Source organism: Tachyglossus aculeatus, chromosome 16 (assembly GCF_015852505.1).
Source record: "Tachyglossus aculeatus isolate mTacAcu1 chromosome 16, mTacAcu1.pri, whole genome shotgun sequence".
Lineage (NCBI taxonomy): Eukaryota > Metazoa > Chordata > Mammalia > Monotremata > Tachyglossidae > Tachyglossus > Tachyglossus aculeatus.
In genome coordinates this window covers 17741694-17759838 of record NC_052081.1, presented here as the reverse complement: position 1 = coordinate 17759838, position 18145 = coordinate 17741694, and the positions used below count along the sequence as shown (strand labels likewise).

Below are 18145 nucleotides of genomic sequence, written 5' to 3'. Positions count from 1 at the left end.
TCCCGGCTCCGCCACAAGTCTGCTGTATGACCTCGGGCAAGTCACTTAACTTCTCTGAGCCTCAGTTCCCTCATCTGTCAAAATGGGGATTAAGACTGTGAGCCCCACGTGGGACAACTTGATCACATTGTATCCCCCCCAGCGCTTAGAACAGTGCTTTGCACATAGTAAGTGCTTAACAAATGCCATCATTATTAATCAATCAATCAGAAGCAGAAGCGCAGAGGTAGTTTTTCAATGGGCAGAAAAGAGATGATTTTGGGTGATTTTTTTTTCCTTTCCTCTATATTTTGGGCAGTGCCTGATTGTGCCACCAGATGGCAGCACTCTCCTTAAAAAAAACCCTACTTACCGTCATTCATTCATTCCTTCATTCATTCATTCAATCGTATTTATTGAGCGCTTACTGTGTGCAGAGCACTGTACTAAGCGCACCTTGTATCCTCCCCAGCGCTTAGAACAGTGCTTGGCACATAGTAAGCGCTTAACAAACACCAAAATTATTATTATTATCGGAGAAGCAGCGTAGCTCAGTGGAAAGAGCCCGGGCTTCGCAGTCAGAGGTCATGGGTTCAAATCCCGGCTCCGCCACTTGTCAGCTGGGTGACTTTGGGCAAGTCACTTCACTTCTCTGAGCCTCAGTTCCCTCATCTGTAAAATGGGGATGAAGACTGTGAGCCCCCTGTGGGACAAGCTGATCACCTTGTAACCTCCCCAGCGCTTAGAACAGTGCTTTGCACGTAGTAAGTGCTTAATAAATGCTATCATTATTATTATTATTATTATTATTATTGCAAGTCGGCAACATATAGAGACGGCCCCTGCCCAACAGCGGGCTCACGGTCGTCTATAACGGAGGGGAATCAAACCTAGGCTGTATACCCAACTCTCCTTAAACAACAGCGGGGTTGTATTCTCGCCAAAGCGGTAAAGAAACACGTATGTAGTACTCCCAATTGCCAGCTGTGTGACTTTGGGCAAGCCCCTTCACTTCTCTGGGCCTCAGTTCCCTCATCTGTAAAATGGGGATGAAGACTGTGAGCCCCCCGTGGGACAACCTGATCACCTTGTAACCTCCCCAGTGCTTAGAACAGTGCTTTGCACATAGTAAGCACTTAATAAATGTTATTTATTACTCTATTTATTTATTTATTACTCTATTACTCTATTTTTTTATTTATTACTCTACTTATTTGTTTATTTATTTTACTTGTACATATCTATTCTATTTATTTTATTTTGTTAGTATGTTTGGTTTTGTTCTCTGTCTCCCCCTTTTAGACTGCGAGCCCACTGTTGGGTGGGGACTGTCTCTATATGTTGCCAATTTGTACTTCCCAAGCGCTTAGTACAGTGCTCTGCACATAGTAAGCGCTCAATAAATACGATTGATTGATTGATTGATTAATCGGTGGGCCGTTCTCTGACGTTTCTTGGTGTCGTCGTGTCTTTCGAAGGTAATAAACAACGCGTGCGCCACTCAAGCCATAGTAAGCGTCCTGTTGAATTGCGCCCATCGGGACGTCCACCTAGGGGAAACGCTGTCGGAGTTTAAAGAGTTTTCACAAAGTTTCGACGCGGCTGTAAGTTTCGCCTTCCTTCGATTTGGAAACTCCCGCTTTCGGTCCGTGGATTCTCCCCTTAACGCGCCTACTTTCCAACCCGTTTCAGATGAAAGGTCTGGCGCTGAGCAACTCAGAAGTGATCCGACAAGTTCACAACAGCTTCGCCAGGTACGCGAACACGGCAGCATTCGTCTTCCCTTCTTTTTTCCGTCCTCTCTCAATTGTCAACGGTCATTTTCCCCCTTGCTCACCCCAGGCAGCAGATGTTCGAATTCGACGCGAAGACGTCGGCCAAGGAGGAAGATGCTTTCCATTTTGTCAGTTACGTTCCCGTCAGCGGCAGACTGTACGAGTTAGACGGTTTACGAGAGGGGCCGATCGATCTAGGTGATTCTCCTTTTCTCCGTTTTGAAAGCGAATCCGGTCGGGTGCACCCCAGGTCCCTTCCTCAGCGCACCGACAGTCCTCGAAAAAGAAATTCCTGAAGAAAATGGAAACAGATCCCAGGGATTGAGGCTGGAAATGGGTTGAAATAGAGCAGGGGCACGCAGTTCTTCGGCGCTTAGTGCAGCGCTTGGCACACAGTAAGCGCTTAACAAATACCATCGTTGTTATTATTATTATTCTACAGCTTGGCAACTTCATGCCTACAAAGCCCCTGTGTTATAAAAAAAAAATGTTTTGTCCCAACTACTATTCCAATGGGAAATAAGGGGGAAAGTGGTTGGAAAACAGGCAAAATAGAGAATGGCCTCTAAGATGCTGGGAGAAATTCAGGATGGGTTTGCAGGGGGGTGGGAGGGACGCCTTAGAAAAACTGGTTTCACCCAATCTGCCCTTCCCTAACACTTAGTACGCTTGTAAGTGCTCAATAAATGCGATTGAATGAATTAGTATTAATTCTCAATAGAATGGATTCATAACCCACGAAAATGGCCCGTTAGCGTGACTTTTAAATCGTCGCAATTTAACTCCCTTTGAGATGCTAATTGCTTTCTGATAATGGTGTAGCATAGGCTCCTTTCATCTGCCAGAAACAACATTCCTGGTGGAGCCCCTTGGGGATCAGTCAGTGGGGTTTATTGAGCGCTTACTGTGGGCAGAGCACTGTACTAAATGCTTGGGAGTGTATAATATAACAAGACACGTTCCCTGCACATAATGAGCTTACAGGCTGGAGGAGAAGATGAACATTGATATAAAAAAATGAGTAAGCACTTAACGCATCTCGCCGTTATGATTGGCGAGGATGTTAGGTAATAATGATGGCATTTATTAAGCGCTTACTATGTGCCAAGCACTGTTAAATGGAGATATAGCCATTTAATCAATCAATCAATCAATCGTATTTATTGAGCGCTTACTATATGCAGAGCACTGTACTAAGCGCTTGGGAAGTACAAATTGGCAACACATAGAGACAGTCCCTACCCAACAGTGGGCTCACAGTCTAAAAGTTGTCCATTTAATGGACACCTCCTTGTACCAATGCCCTCTGTTCTTGCATTTTCTCAAAATCACTCTCAAATAAGCATGTTCTAGCAGGAGCGTTTAGTATATCAAGGAGGTAGTTGGGGTTTTTTTGATTTTTTTTCTTTTTCCAGTAGATATTTTTTTTTGCAGACTGCTATGGTATTTAGACCTTCTGTCGATGTTACGATTAGACTGCGTTTTTATGTTTGAAGATAAATTCATTATTGGCGATTCAAATACTTGTTCCCACCAAATCCACGGATCGCTCAGAGTTATATAGAGTCGAGATATTGGGCCGCCTAATTACGCAGGTCGGCAATCACTTCGGGCCGAGCGCTGTGCTAAGCACTGAGGTAGAAACAAGATAAGCCGGACGCAGTCCCGTTCCCATATGGGACTAAAATCCCGATTGGATGCAGAGACTCACTATCAGCTGTGTCTATCAAGTCCTCGCTCTGTGCAGAGCGCTGGACTAAGTGCTTTCCAAGCTGGCATTTATCTATTTATTTATTTTACTTGTACCTATCTATTCTATTTTATTTTGTGAGTATGTTTGGTTTTGTTCTCCGTCTCCCCCTTTTAGACAGTGAGCCCACTGTTGGGTAGGGACCGTCCCTATACGCTGCCGGCTTGTACTTCCCAAGCGCTTGGTGCAGCGCTCTGCACGCAGTAAGCGCTCGATAAATACGATTGATTAATAATAATAATAATAATTATAATGATGGCATTTGTTAAGCGCTTACTATGTGCAAAGCACTGTTCTAAGCGCTGGGGGGGGATACAAGGTGATCAGGTTGTCCCACGTGGGGCTCACAGTCTTAATCCCCATTTTACTGATGAGGGAACTGAGGCTCCGAGAAGTTAAGTGACTTGCCCAAGGTCACACAGCAGACATGTGGCGGAGCCAGGATTCGAACCCATGACCCCTGGCTCCAAAGCCCATGCTCTTTCCACTGAGCCACGCTGCTGATTGATTGATTGATTGATTTTCTGAGATCTGGAGCAGGGCTCCCAGTATCCGGTCTCCTCCTCCCGAGCTGCATCGGTAAAACGAGGGTCGTGTCTTCTCCCGCTCCTCCTCCTGCTCCGATGGAGGGGGAAGAGGCATTCCTGGTTTTGCTTCCTGGCCCCTCTGCCTCTATTATCCCTTCCCTCTCCCTTCCTTCCCTAGGAATCCTATCATCGTCACACACTCCGGCTGCGGCCGCTGCAATGCAAGGGGTGGGAGGGAGCGAGATATTTTTAATGGACAGAGCAGCAGGCCCAGCGCCTCGCCACAGCTCGGAAATTCCCGCTCTGGTGCTCTGAGGGCAGGGGCATATGTGTTCCTACATATTTATTACTCTATTTTTATTTATTTATTTATAAATAAATAAATAACTATATTTATTACTTTATTTTTTATTTATTTTACTTGTCCAGATCTATTTATTTTACTTTGTTAATATGTTTGGTTTTGTTCTTTGTCTCCCCCTTTTAGACTGTGAGCCCACTGTTGGGTAGGGACCGTCTCTATGTGTTGCCGGCTTGTACTTCCCAAGCGCTTAGTACAGTGCTCTGCACACAGTAAGCGCTCAATAAATGCGATTGATGGATTGATTGATTGATTCAAACACAGTAGAGTTTGGCCATTTGGAGAGTAGGTGCTTATCCTGTTCCGTTTATCTTGTTCTAAAGGCTGATTTTAAACCGTTTTCCAGCTCTACAAACTATACCGCTAGTTGGGCAGGGACCGTCTCTCTGTGTTGCCAACTCGTCCTTCCCAAGCGCTTAGTACAGTGATCTGCACGCAGTAGGCGCTCAATAAAATACGATTGAATGAATGAATTGTATTTAATTGTATTTATTGAGACTGAATGAATGAACTCCTTCAGGTGGGCAGTTGGCTGGGCTAAAATATCAATCAGTTAATCGTATTTATTGAGCGCTTACCGTGTGCAAAGCACCATGCTAAGCACGTGGGAGAGTATAGTAAAATACGGTGGACAGGTGTGTTTCCTGCCCACTAAGCGTCCAGCATAGAGAGGTTTAATCGTATTTAGTGAGCGCTTACCGAGTGCAAAGCTCTGTACTAAGCGCCTGGGGAGTACGATACAACAGACACATTCCTGCCCACAACAAGATCACGGTCTAGAGGCTACCTGCTTTGTGTCGTATTTTCAATCGGAACCGGCTTGCAAATTGATACTCGATTTTGATACTGAATTGAATTTTGAATTTATATTGATTTTAGACCGTGAGCCCACCGTTGGGTAGGGACTGTCCCTCTACGTTGCCAACTCGTACTTCCCAAGCACTTAGTCCAGTGCCGTGCACGCAGTAGGCGCTCGGTAAATACGATTGATTGATTGATTGATTGATATGTCTCCTTTCCGACTATTTTCTAGGTGCTTGTAATCAAGACGACTGGATCAGTGCCGTCAGGCCGGTTATAGAGAAGAGAATCCAAAAGTAAGGGCGCAACGGCTGAGGGGGACGTTCCTTCGTCGTCCGTCGTAGGTGGCGGCCGAGCTTTTATGCCGCTGTGTATTTGGGTGGAAAAGCTCTGAGAAGATCCAGAGGAATCCAAGGAAAATCTGGTTCCTTGAAGGGGGGAAGGCCCGGAGATGGGAAGCAGGGGCCAAGTCTTGGCCTTCGGGCCGCGGGATGGGGAGGGTCCATGGGGGTCTCGAGGGCTGGGATGGGCTCTTCTACCGGTCCTCTCCCCTCCTTCCCCCTCCGTCTCCCTCCCTCTCTGCTCCGTGTCGCTCCCTGCCCCACCGTTATGTTGCCAACTTGTACTTCCCAAGCGCTTACTACAGTGCTCGGCACACAGTAAGTGCTCCGTAAATACGATTGATTGATTGATTGATTGATTGGAGCCGGTGTGGTAAGGTAGAAGACTGTGAGCCGGCTCGTTGCGGGCAGGGAATGTGTCCATTCGTTGTTATATTGTGCTCTCCCAAGCACTCAGTCCAGTGCTCTGCACACCGTAAGTGCTCAATAAATAAGATGGAATGAATGGATGAACCATATAGAGAGAATATGATAATTATAATAAGAATAATGGCATGAAGCGCTTACTATGTGTAAAGCGCGGTTCTAAGCGCTGGGAAAGGTACAGGGTGATCAGGTTGTCCCACAGTCTCAATCCCCATTTTCTAGGTGAGGTAACTGAGGCCCAGAGAAGTGAAGTGACCTGCCCCAAGTCACACAGCTGACAAGTGGCGGGGCCGGGATTTGAACCCGTGACCTCTGACTCCAAAGCCCGGGCTTTTTCTCTGCTTTTTCTGCTTTTTCCGTCTCCCCCTTCTAGACTGTGAGCTCACTGTTGGGTAGGGACTGTCTCTATATGTTCCCAACTTATACTTCCCAAGCACTTAGTACAGTGCTCTGCACACAGTAAGCTCTCCATAAATATGATTGATTGATGGATTGATAGATTGGAGCCGGTGTGGTAAGGTAAAAGACTGTGAGCCGGCTCGTTGCCGGCAGGGAATGTGTCCATTTGTTGTTATATTGTACTCTCCCAAGCACTCAGTCCAGTGCTCTGCACACAGTAAGTGCTCAATAAATAAGATGGAATGAATGAACCATATAGAGAGAATGTTATAATTATAATAAGAATAATGACGTGAAGCGCTTACTATGTGTAAAGCGCGGTTCTAAGCGCTGGGAAAGGTACAGGGTGATCAGGTTGTCCCACAGTCTCAATCCCCATTTTCTAGGTGAGGTAACTGAGGCCCAGAGAAGTGAAGTGACCTGCCCCAAGTCACACAGCTGACAAGTGGCGGGGCCGGGATTTGAACCCGTGACCTCTGACTCCAAAGCCCGGGCTTTTTCTCTGCTTTTTCTGGCTCCCCCTTCTAGACTGTGAGCCCACTGTCGGGTAGGGACTGTCTCTATATGTTGCCAACTTGTACTTCCCAAGCGCTTAGTACAGTTCCCTGCACACAGTAAGCGCTCCATAAATACGATTGATTGATTGATTGATTGATTTTCCACCGAGCCAACTATTAGAGATTTAGTTTCATAGCAAAGAAGGCCTTTTTCGCTTAGGTGGCCCAAAACACAATTGCACTTCTTAAAGGCATTTCAGCAGCATGGGAAGCAGCGTGGCTCAGTGGAAAGAGCCCGGGCTTTGGAGTCAGAGGTCATGGGTTCAAATCCCGACCCCGCCAATTGCCAGCTGTGTGACTCTGGGCAAGTCACTTCTCTGTGCCTCAGTTACCTCATCTGTAAAATAGTGATTAAGGCCGTGAGCCCGCCGTGGGACAACCCGATCACCTTGTAACCTCTCCGGCGCTTAGAACAGTGCTTCGCACGTAGCAAGCGCTTAATAAACGCTATCATTATTATTATTATGTCACATCACTTCCCCGTGCCTCAGTTCCCTCATCTGTAATACGGGATTAAGACTGCGAGCCCCGTGCGGGACGTGGACTGTGTCCAACCTGATTTGCTCATAGCCACCCCAGTGCTTAGTACAGCACCTGGCACAAAGTAAGCGCTTCACATCTGCCCTAATTATTATTATTAAACCACTAATCTAATTTGAAGTAATTTCTATTGTAACCAAATTCCGACTTAGTCCAGGTGTCAGTTTCACTCGCCCCCACCAGTGTCATTTCATTGATCGCAGCATTTCTTTTGAAGCTGAGTGGCATTTATGTCCTTTTTTTTTTCTTTTAAATGCAAATTGTCGCCATGAAAAAGTGCCTTGCCCAAGGTCACACGGCAGGCATAGTCAAGGAAAGGTGCCGGTAATTTTTCCTTCTTGTTTTCCTTACACTGCCGAGGATTTCTTCCTGTCTTCCCAGGCATCGTTAAGCGCTTAGTACAGTGGGAAGTGGACTGTGTCCAACCTGATCATCCTGTAACTACCCCAGCGCTTAGGACAGTGCCTGCCGTGTAGTAAATGCTTAATTCATACCATAAAAAATTGGAGTAATTATTGGAGAATGAAATAAGTCGTTTTGTTTTTCCCTCCTATGGAATGCTGTTAATCTCTCAGTTATATTGGGGTCTTTTTTAAAACCTCATTAGATCCCTGTGAGGCTTTTAAGAGAAAGTCGGGAGGCTCCCTCCACCGTATTCTTTATAAAAATTATTTCCAACAACGCTTGTTACCGCAGGTAATTTAACGCTGGCAACGGCTGTATAATAATAATTCACATCAGAGCACTTTGGGACTGAAAGTGCCGTACAGAACCGAGGTCTAGGATGATTTTAACAACATACTATGAATTCTTTTAAAGTCAGTTGAGTATAGGCGCTCAGCCTACTTTTGAAGCCTGGAGTTTTTAAACGTCAGATTGTGCCAGTTGCCTAAGTAGTAGCTGCCTTGTCATTTTCCACCCAAGTGGGGAGGCTCAGTGCCTTTTTATTTTCAAATTTGTGACGTTTGAGCCAAGCACTAAGCGTGTACTAAGCACTGGGGTAAGTGAAGAAGAGTGTCTTATAGATGCAGTTGTGGAATGAGCCATGCATGTTGGTGTTTTCTAACGAAGACTTGATTCTACCAAATCTTCTCTTTCAGGTACAGTGAAGGCGAGATACGATTTAACTTGATGGCTATTGTGTCTGACAGGAAAATGATATATGAACAGAAAATAGCTGAATTACAAAGGCAGCTTGCAGAGGTTGGTCTCCGGTGTTTGAGCTATCCAAGATTTAGGAATCATCATTTGGCAAATCTCGTCATTTTCTGGGGGAAAAAAATATCTACTCGCCTAGTATGGGTCGAGTAGAGGTGCTCAAGTGTGGGCTCACGTCTCTAAACCTCCGCTGCGTTTTAAGGGTCCTTTTGTATATTTGCCAGCATAATATTTTAGGCGAGGACTGTCACGTAATCATTCTTAAAACTGCACTTGTCACATGAAAGGGAACTTACCACAGTCTCTGCTCACTTGAAAATTCTCTCTTTTAAGGGTAGAGCAGGTTTTGCCTGCAAGTAATGTGGATCAAAGAGCCATTTCCTTAAACTAGGAATAATAATAATAATAATAATAATAATAATGGCATTTATTAAGCGCTTACTATGTACAAAGCACTGGTCTAAGCGCTGGGGAGGTTACAAGGTGACCAGGTTGTCCCACGTGGGGCTCACAGTCTTAATCCCCATTTTCCAGATGAGGTAACTGAGGCCCAGAGAAGTTAAGTGACTTGCCCAAGGTCACCCAGCTAACAAGTGGTGGAGCCGGAATTTGAACCCACGACCTCTGACTCCAAAGCCCGGGCTCTTTTCCACTGAGCCACGCTGCTTCTCTATAAGCATTTTGAGCGGAGTATCGGTTCATTTTCCAGTTGGAGAGGAATCTTGAATCACTACACCAAGAAAAGAAAAATCCATCCTTTTTTCAGACTAATGATCCAGCCAGATTCGGTCTTATTTTTCATCAGTAGCAGCAGGAACTGTTCCAAGGAACAGCGTGACACCATCCTCGTGGTTCTGATTGCACCTCAGGCCTCCAAAACTTGGTCCTCTAGTAGCACGTACTCTCCCAAGTGCTTAGAACAGCGCTCTGCATCCATTACGTGCTCTGTAAATACGATTGAGCCGTCAACCTGGAATGGATCTGACCCCTTTGTGAACCTGTTGGATATTCGGGCCTGCCCCACTTTCTGCGGTTGCACGGTTCTCTCCCAGCCGCACGCGGTAAGCGCTCGATAAATACCACTGACTGATTGATTGGTTTATAAAGAACTCAATATAGTTGCAAATTGCTGGATTACAGCTCCCTGCTTTCCTCCCACCTCCCCCTCTGAATCTTCCATTTTCAATAATAATAATGATGGCATTTATTAAGCGCTTACTATGTGCAAAGCACCTTGGTTTGGGGCTGTGGGATGCATGAAGAATCCCACATTCACTTTGTCCACACCTTGATAATTCCGTACGTTTCAAACCTGTCTTCTCTTGACCTGCCTTTTCCCAGACTTGAAGGGTCTTAGTTGAAGCTGGCCTCATAAGGAAACTGCTCAATCCTTCCGTTCTCCTTGACTATTCTCCACTCTTCAATCAATCAATCAATCAGTCGTATTTATTGAGCGCTTACTGTGTGCAGAGCACTGTACTAAGCGCTTGGGAAGTACAAGTTGGCAACATATAGAGACAGTCTCCACCCAACAGTGGGCTCACAGTCTTCCTTTCCTTGTCCTTCCGAACATGCCACGACTGAAATTGTATGCAGCTTTCCAGGTGTGGATGCACTTTGGCAAAACTGCCTTTTCTTTTTTCTCCCCCCATGCCTTTTTGATGAGGCCCAGCGTGTTTTGTTTTTTTTTTGCTTTCAGAAGTCGTAGATTTGAAAATGAAAACAGAGGGTGTAACTCAGGTTGACTTCTGCAGTGTGTTTCTAAGCGCCTTATGTCTGTACTTTCATTCATTCATTCATTCAATCGTATTTATTGAGCGCTGACTGTGTGCAGAGCACTGGACTAAGCGCTTGGGAAGTACAAGTCGGCAACATATAGGGACGGTCCCTACCCAACAGCGGGCTCACATGCTAGAAAGGGGAAATATTGAGGCGTTAATAATGAAAATGAGAAAAAAAGTACTGAAAATATTGAGGCATTAGTAATGACACATGTGCTGTGCATTTAAATGGCTGTGCATAGTGATGGCTTTTAAGTGCTTACTATGTGCCATGGACTGTACTAAGCTCAGTACTAACTGACTAACTAACTGACTGTACTAACCGTAACTAAGTGGTTACGGTTCGGTTCGGATACGGTCCCTGCCCCTTGTGGGGCTCACTGTCTCCCCAGAGGCCCAGAGAAGTGAAGCGACTCACCCAAGGTCACACAGCAGACGAGTGGCGGAGCCGGGATTAGAACCCAGGACCTTTCGACTCTAGGCCATGGTGCTTTTCATACACTTAACGTTATTCAGTCTTGCCCTGTAGACTCTAAAACTCTTCATGGGTAGGGATTGCATCTGCCTGCTCTGTTGATTATATTTTCCCAAGCACTTGGTACAGTTCTCTCTGTGCACAGTGAGCACTCAGTAAATACCGCTGATTGATTTTATTATATCAAGCAACTAACAATAGGTGTGTGTGGCTTTTTTTTTTTTCTCTCCAAGGAGGAGCCTATGGATACAGATCAGAGCAGTAATATGCTAAGTTCTATTCAGTCAGAAGTTGCCAAAAATCAGATGCTAATTGAAGAAGAAATTCAGAAGCTAAAGAGATATAAGGTATGCCTTTGGTTTGATTCCTACACGTGCAGAATAAAGGTCAACATTCGGTTAATTGCAAATGGATAATACGGCACAAGACTCGGGCTGTCCGGTCTCTGGAAACAAATGTACAAAATCCTCTTCCGGCCCGTTCTTCTGGATTATTCCTGTTCGGAGAAGTTGAGGCCACGGTCTGGACAGCTTCATCTCGCTGGGGGCTTTTCTGTGTTTTCTTATTTCTTTTTGTCAGTACAAAAGAGAGATGCTTCAGGAAGATAATAATAATAATGGTATTTAAGTGCTTACTATGTGCCAAGCACTGTTCTAAGCACTGGGGGAGATACAAGCTAAAAAGGTTGGACACAGTCCTTACCCGACATGAGGCTCACACTCTTAATCCCCATTTTACAGATGAGATCAGTATAGTGCTCTGCACACAGTAAGCGCTCAATAAATACAATTGATGATGATCAGTGAGGCCCAGAAAAGTGAAGGAACTTGCCTAAGGTCACACAGCAGACAAGTAGCGGAGCTAGGATTAGAACCCAGGTCCTTTTGAATCCCAGGCCCACGCTCCGTCCACCCGGCCACACTGCTTCTTCCTTTCCTGCTTTTCTGTTCCATCTTTTCTTTTGATTCCCACACAGTCCATCAGTTCCTCTCCGTACAGCTATTAGTCGCTTTTCTCTATAACCCTTCCGATCCCACCGCTCCGTGTCTTGCTGATTTTGGTCGGCTTTTTGTATTTTTTTTTTTAACGGCGGTTAATCACTTACCGTGTGCCGGGCACTTCACTACATTCTGGGGTTCGTAGAAGCTAACCGGGTCGTACACAGTCCATGTCCCACACGGGACTCACAGTCCTAATGGGGAATTTTACACATGAAGGAACTGAGGCCCAGAGGAAGTGGAGGGACTTGCCTAAGGTCACAGAACTGGGATTAGGGCCCAGGTCCTTCTGATCTCAGGCCTGTGCTCTATTCACTAGGCCACCCTGCTTCTCTTTTCTACTCGTACCCCCTTTCTGCTCTGACCCTGGGGGGCTTCCACCCTCAGCCACCCCCCGACACACACAGACAACACACAAACCCCCAACCCTCCCTCCACGCTCTTGATTCCAACATTTGTCTAGGCTGGTCCGTCTTCTGCCATTCCCTCCCGAGCCTGCTAGACAGTAGACAGTGACCTCTCTCTTCAGGTACGGTCACTTTGAAAATGAGACCATGGGTTGGCGATCATTGGTGTGTGATCGCGCCATTCGCTTTATTTAATCCACTTATTATGGTGCAGTGCCGGCCCCTGATCTGAAGAGCGTGGTAGTGGATTCTCTGGTTCAGTTGCCCTGCCCGAAACTAGGATTGTGAGAACCCGACGGCCGCAGTAACCGTGATCTTGAAAGGGACCTTTGTGCCGTTGATTTTATTGAAGGTCTGGATTCCAGGCAGGGACTGATTTCACTCAGGGTGGTTCTGTCCAAGGTGAATCGTGCTTATGGACCGTGATTGCAAAATTTGCTGTTCCTTCTGTGTTCTCGCCTCGCCCAAAGAGAATACCGCCTTCCGGGAGCTCCCCAGAACCGACACTTTCCCTTGAACGTTTTTTTCCCGGTTGACTTTCAGATTGAAAATATCAGAAGGAAGCATAATTATCTGCCTTTCATCATGGAGTTGTTAAAGACTTTAGCAGAACATCAACAGTTAATACCACTGGTAGAAAAGGTAAGCAGTTTACGAGAGCCGCTGCTGAAGGAGCTAGAGTCTGCGTGGCTTTATAGCCTTTCCTCTTAAAATGTGTAGTTTTGGAAAACAGTTAACAGCAGTCAGTCATATTTATTGAGATGTATAGCTTTGGAAAACAGTTAACAGCAGTCAGTCATATTTATTGAGATGTATAGCTTTGGAAAACAGTTGATTAACAGCAGTCAATCATATTTTATTGAGATGTATAGTTTTGGAAAACAGTTGATTAACAGCAGTCAATCATATTTATTGAGATGTATAGTTTTGGAAAACAGTTAACAGCAGTCAGTCATATTTATTGAGATGTATAGCTTTGGAAAACAGTTAACAGCAGTCAATCATATTTATTGAGAGGTATAGTTTTGGAAAACAGTTGATTAACAGCAGTCAATCATATTTTATTGAGATGTATAGTTTTGGAAAACAGTTGATTAACAGCAGTCAATCATATTTATTGAGATGTATAGTTTTGGAAAACAGTTGATTAACAGCAGTCAATCATATTTACCGAGCACATACCGTGCGCACAGCAGTGTACTAAACGCCGGAGAGAGAACAATATAACAGACACATTCCCTGAAAAGCAGGAAACCAGTGCTTTATGAGCCTGTGAAAGAAGTAAATCAGGCAGTAGTCTTTATTGAGCACTTGTGTTCGGTACTATAGCTCGTGGGGGTACAGTAGTAGAATAATAATTATGGTATTTTTTAAGCGCCTACTATATGCCAGGCACAGACATGATCCCCTTCCATAAAGGATGTTCCATCCAGCGGGGGAGACGGCCTTGCCGTAATTTCCAAAAAGGACAAAGAACTGTTCAAAAAGCGGAGTTAGCAAAGCCCTGTATGTGTTTTTAGACCGTAAGCTCATTGTGGGCAGGGACTGCGTCTGTTATGTCGTGTCGTACTCTCCCAAGCGCTCAGTACGGTGCTCTGCAGACGGTAAGCGTTCAGTAAATACCACCGATCGGTTGATTGCCTACTTGAAAGCGCAGCGACAAATAGCGAGCCCCAAAGTGGTAATGTGGCGTCACAATGGTGAGACGATAGGGAATCCCCTATGGAGGGGGACGAAAAATCAGTCGGGAGGAGGTGGTATTTATGAAAATTACGGATACGGACATAAGTGCTGAGGGAGGGGTGAATGATAATAGTAATAGTCGTGGTATTTGTTAAGTGCTTACTATGTGCCAGGCACTGTACTAATCGCTGGGGCAAATATAAGCAAATAGGATTGGACACAGTCCCTGCCCCCCGTGGGGCTTGCAGCCTCAATCCCCATTTACAGATGAGGTAACTGAGGCTTAGAGAAGTGAAGTGACTTGCCCAGAGTCACACAACAGACAAGTGGCAGAGCCAGAATTAGAACCCTTGACCTCCTGACTCGCAGGCCTGTGCTGTAGCCCCTGGGCCCTGTTGCTTCTCCTAAAAAATGCAATTCCAGTGGAAAGGTGATGCAGAAGGGAGGGGGAGAAGAGGAAATGAGGGCTTGGTTGGGGATGTGATGATAGGAAGGCTTTGAAGGCGGGGAGAGAGTGATCATCCGTCGGATGTGAAGAGGGAGGAAGGAACAGGATGGAATCAGGATACGGGCAAGCGGTCCGTGGCGAGATAAATGGTAACAAGATACGCTGAGTAGGTTGGATGTTGAGAGAGCAAAGTGTGCAGCCAAAGGTAAGGGGGTTCTGTTTGATGCAGAGGTGTTTAAACAGACTCCCTTCCGGGCATTTTCATTTTTTCGTGAGGAGGATTAGTGTGTTTTTTTTTATCAGTACTCCGGGTACGATATTTGCAGAATAAAAGTGCTTCTGAAGAGTAAAACCATCAATAATGATCTTTACTTACAACTTACTGTGTTCAGAGCGCTGTCTAAATGCTTGGAAGAGTCGGCACAATAGAGCTGGTAGACACGTTCCCTGCTTACCATCCAGTGGGGGGACAGAGACCTTTGAAAATAATTTACAGACAGGTGCGCATTTGCCGGGGGATCGAGGGTGGAGCGAATGTCGAGTGCCCAAGGGCATCCCAAAAAGGGGAAATGAGGGCTTAGTTGGGGTTAGGCCTCTCGAGGGAGATGGGGTTTTTAATAAGGCTTTGAAGGTGAGGAGAGCGATCGATCGTCTGCATATGTGATGCAGGAGGGAGTTCCAGTGTTTGCAGGGGGATGGCAGTGAGATAGGTGAGGTTGAGGAGCAAAATGTGTGGGCTGGTAGTGGTTGTATATCAGCGAGGTGTTTTTTAAGAAAAACAATCTGGGCAGGGGCAGAAGAATGAAGTGCGGAATCGAATGGGGGAGAGATAGGGAGGGAGGTCAGCGAGGAGGCTGACACAGTAGTCAAGGTGGGATGGGATAAGTGCTTGGATCAGTGTGATAGCAGTTGGTACAGAGAGAAAAGGGTGGATGTTAGCGATATCGCGATGGTAGAACTGATCGGTGACATAGAACGCGTGGGTTGAATGGGAGAAATGAGCCGAGGATAACGCCCAGACTCGTGAGCCAGAGAGGATAGTGGCGTGGTCTACAGTGGTGGGAAGGTCAGGGGAAGGACGGGGTTTGGGTGGGGAGATGAAGAGTTCTGTTGTGGCCCTGTTGACTTTGAGGTATCGGCGGAAATTCAAGCGCTCCGCTCAGGCCTCTGCACACAGTAAGCGCTCGATAAATACCACCGATTGAAGGCAGATTGTGCTTTTCCACGTCTCGAGGTTTCAGTCGCTACAAACCTTAGAGTAACCGTGAAAGTGGAGGTTGTTCCACGTTTCCCACAAAAGAAGGCTCTCGCTCTGATTCGGCCCAGCCTGTGCTACAGAAACCGTTACCTGCCGTTTCCACCTTCTAGGCGAAAGAAAAACAGAACGCGAAGAAAGCTCAGGAAACCAAGTGAAGTTGATTCCGCCGGTGGGAGATGCGCACATTTCTGCTTCTGGTTTTATTTTCGTGAACACAAAAGGAACGACTATAGAGTATTTTCAGTAAAATCTTAACCGGTTCAATGCCCTTTTGACAATTGTAACGGTCTGTCTCGTGTCGAATGCATGGGTTCATACAAACACTTCCCCTACCTGCATCATGTGCATGTAGCGCGTTACTAAATAAAAAGTCACGTTTAGAGTTGTTTGACCAAATTCAGTTATTTGACAGCATTCCAAATAACTTCTGGAACTGGAACTACCGCTATGGACCTCAAGATGGTATTCTGTATCTCTCAGTTGTTCTCCTAATTTATCTTCTAAGTTTTTTTTGTTTTGTTTTGTTTTGGTCCCACGTTTAAAGATGAAGATTTTATAATAAAACAGAAAATGTCAGATCTAACGGAAAACAGTTGAGCCTTCTTTGCTTCTCATCACTCCCAGAGCGCTTCTCTCAGTTCTCTACTTTCTCTTTCGGGATTTTGTGGCATCGTATTCCCAGTTTTCTGTCCCCGATGATTGAAAATTGCTTCTCGTCCCCGAGCCCTTGAAATAATAAGATCGTCTCCAGGGCTTCCGCCGCAGTCAGCTGAGCGGGTAAATATCCCATTTTACGTGGGCCAAGTTTTTTCAAGGGTTTTGGTCGAATAACTGTTGTGGATACCTCGGGTCTTGTGTCTGGGAAAGGTGATTTTGTAGTTTCAGGCAAAAATTCCATCTCGTCCTAACGTCTAAGGGCCGGGAGCCTTTCGGCGATGCTCCCTCCTCAAAACAATACCCCGAAGCCGTCGGGGAAATTGCCTTTTGGCCTGACACTTGAGAGTCACAGCGAAAGAAAATGCTCCTCGAAATGATCCCGTAAGTTCAGAAGATAAGCGCCTAGTACGGTGCTCTACACGTTTAAGCGCTCAGTTAACACCGTGGATTGATGGAGATGTCGCAGTGCGGGTCACTGTTTTAGAAGTCGTGCATTCCTTGAGGTGTAATCATCATCAATCGCATTTATTGAGCGCTTACTGTGTGCAGAGCACTGTACTAAGCGCTTGGGAAGTCCAATTTGGCAACATATAGAGACAGTCCCTACCCAATAGTGGGCTCACAGTCTAAAAGGGGAAGTGTAATGTGACAAATGCAGTGGATTGCAATCGCTCAAACAATGGTGTTGAGTGTTTACTGTGTGCAGAGTACCGTACTAAAGCGCTTGGGAGTGTACAATAAGATCTCAAGCAGATCGATCCTTGTGGGCAGGGAATATGTCTACCAACAGTGTTGTATTCCTCCAAGCGCTTAGTACACAGTAAGCACTCGGTAGATGGCACTGATGGATGGCCATCGACGGTGGGAACTTTATTTGTGTGGCTGATTGTATATTTCCCAACTGTGGACAGCTAAGGAACAAAAGGATTCTTTGAGCGGTTGAGAGCGAGCGGTTTAGGAAGGGATCTTGGGGGAGACAGGAATGTTTTCAGAGCCGGAGCGTTGCTCATTTTTCCCGCCAACCACGAAGTTCCTCCAGTGGGATCTTCTCTTCCGAGTCCCCCGGTTCAGCTATTCCGAGACGCGGGGCCCAGACCACGGGAAGAAACGCAGTCAACCGAAGCTGAGGTCGGCCTCCTCGGCTTGCACAACGTAGACAACTCGGTTGAATTTTCCATTGCACAATTATTCACGTGAGGTTTATTCCGGTTCCCGGGAGCCTCAGACCCATCGTGACGCTTTCACGGCTATCGCTACTAGTCAATCAATCGTATTTATTGAGCGCTTACTGTGGGCAGAGCACTGGACTAAGCGCTTGGGAAGTACAAGTTGGCAACATAGAGAGCCGGTCCCGACCCAACAGTGGGCTCACAGTCTAAAATATCTATCTGAAATATCTAGAACATATCTATTTTATTTATTTTACTTTGTTAGTATGTTTGGTTTTGTTCTCTGTCTCCCCCTTTTAGACTGTGAGCCCACTGTTGGGTAGGGACCGTCTCTGTATGTTGCCAACTTGGACTTCCCAAGGGCTTAGTACAGTGCTCTGCACACAGTAAGCGCTCAATAAATACAATTGATTGATTAGAAGGGGGAGACAGAGAACAAAACCATACTAATAAAGTAAAATAAATTAAAATTACAACTAATTTTAAGTAGAGGGGTGGGGGTGAGGAGGACACCCCGTTCCGGCTAGCGTTTCAGCTAGAAGGTGTGTCAGGGAATGGGGTCGGTTAGGAGAAGCGACACGCTAAATGCCTCGGCCCCCGTTTTCCTTCACCAAATGCGGCTCCCGGCTTTTGGGAGAACGGGAAGGGACTGTCA

At 45.9% G+C, this 18145-nt stretch overlaps 1 protein-coding gene across 1 annotated transcript in view; it reads left to right on the top strand.

Annotated features, from left to right (window-relative positions):
* The window catches only part of UCHL5 (ubiquitin C-terminal hydrolase L5), a 34401-nt gene extending 18145 nt beyond the window's left edge, over window positions 1–16256 (top strand). Inside the window, exons 4-11 of the mRNA XM_038758427.1 lie at window positions 1458–1583; window positions 1672–1733; window positions 1822–1952; window positions 5426–5489; window positions 8557–8659; window positions 11104–11217; window positions 12819–12917; window positions 15775–16256. Coding sequence (XP_038614355.1) covers window positions 1458–1583; window positions 1672–1733; window positions 1822–1952; window positions 5426–5489; window positions 8557–8659; window positions 11104–11217; window positions 12819–12917; window positions 15775–15819 — 744 coding nt within the window. The 3' untranslated portion in view covers window positions 15820–16256. The remainder of the gene's footprint in view (window positions 1–1457; window positions 1584–1671; window positions 1734–1821; window positions 1953–5425; window positions 5490–8556; window positions 8660–11103; window positions 11218–12818; window positions 12918–15774) is intronic.
* The last annotated feature ends 1889 nt before the right edge of the window (window positions 16257–18145 follow it).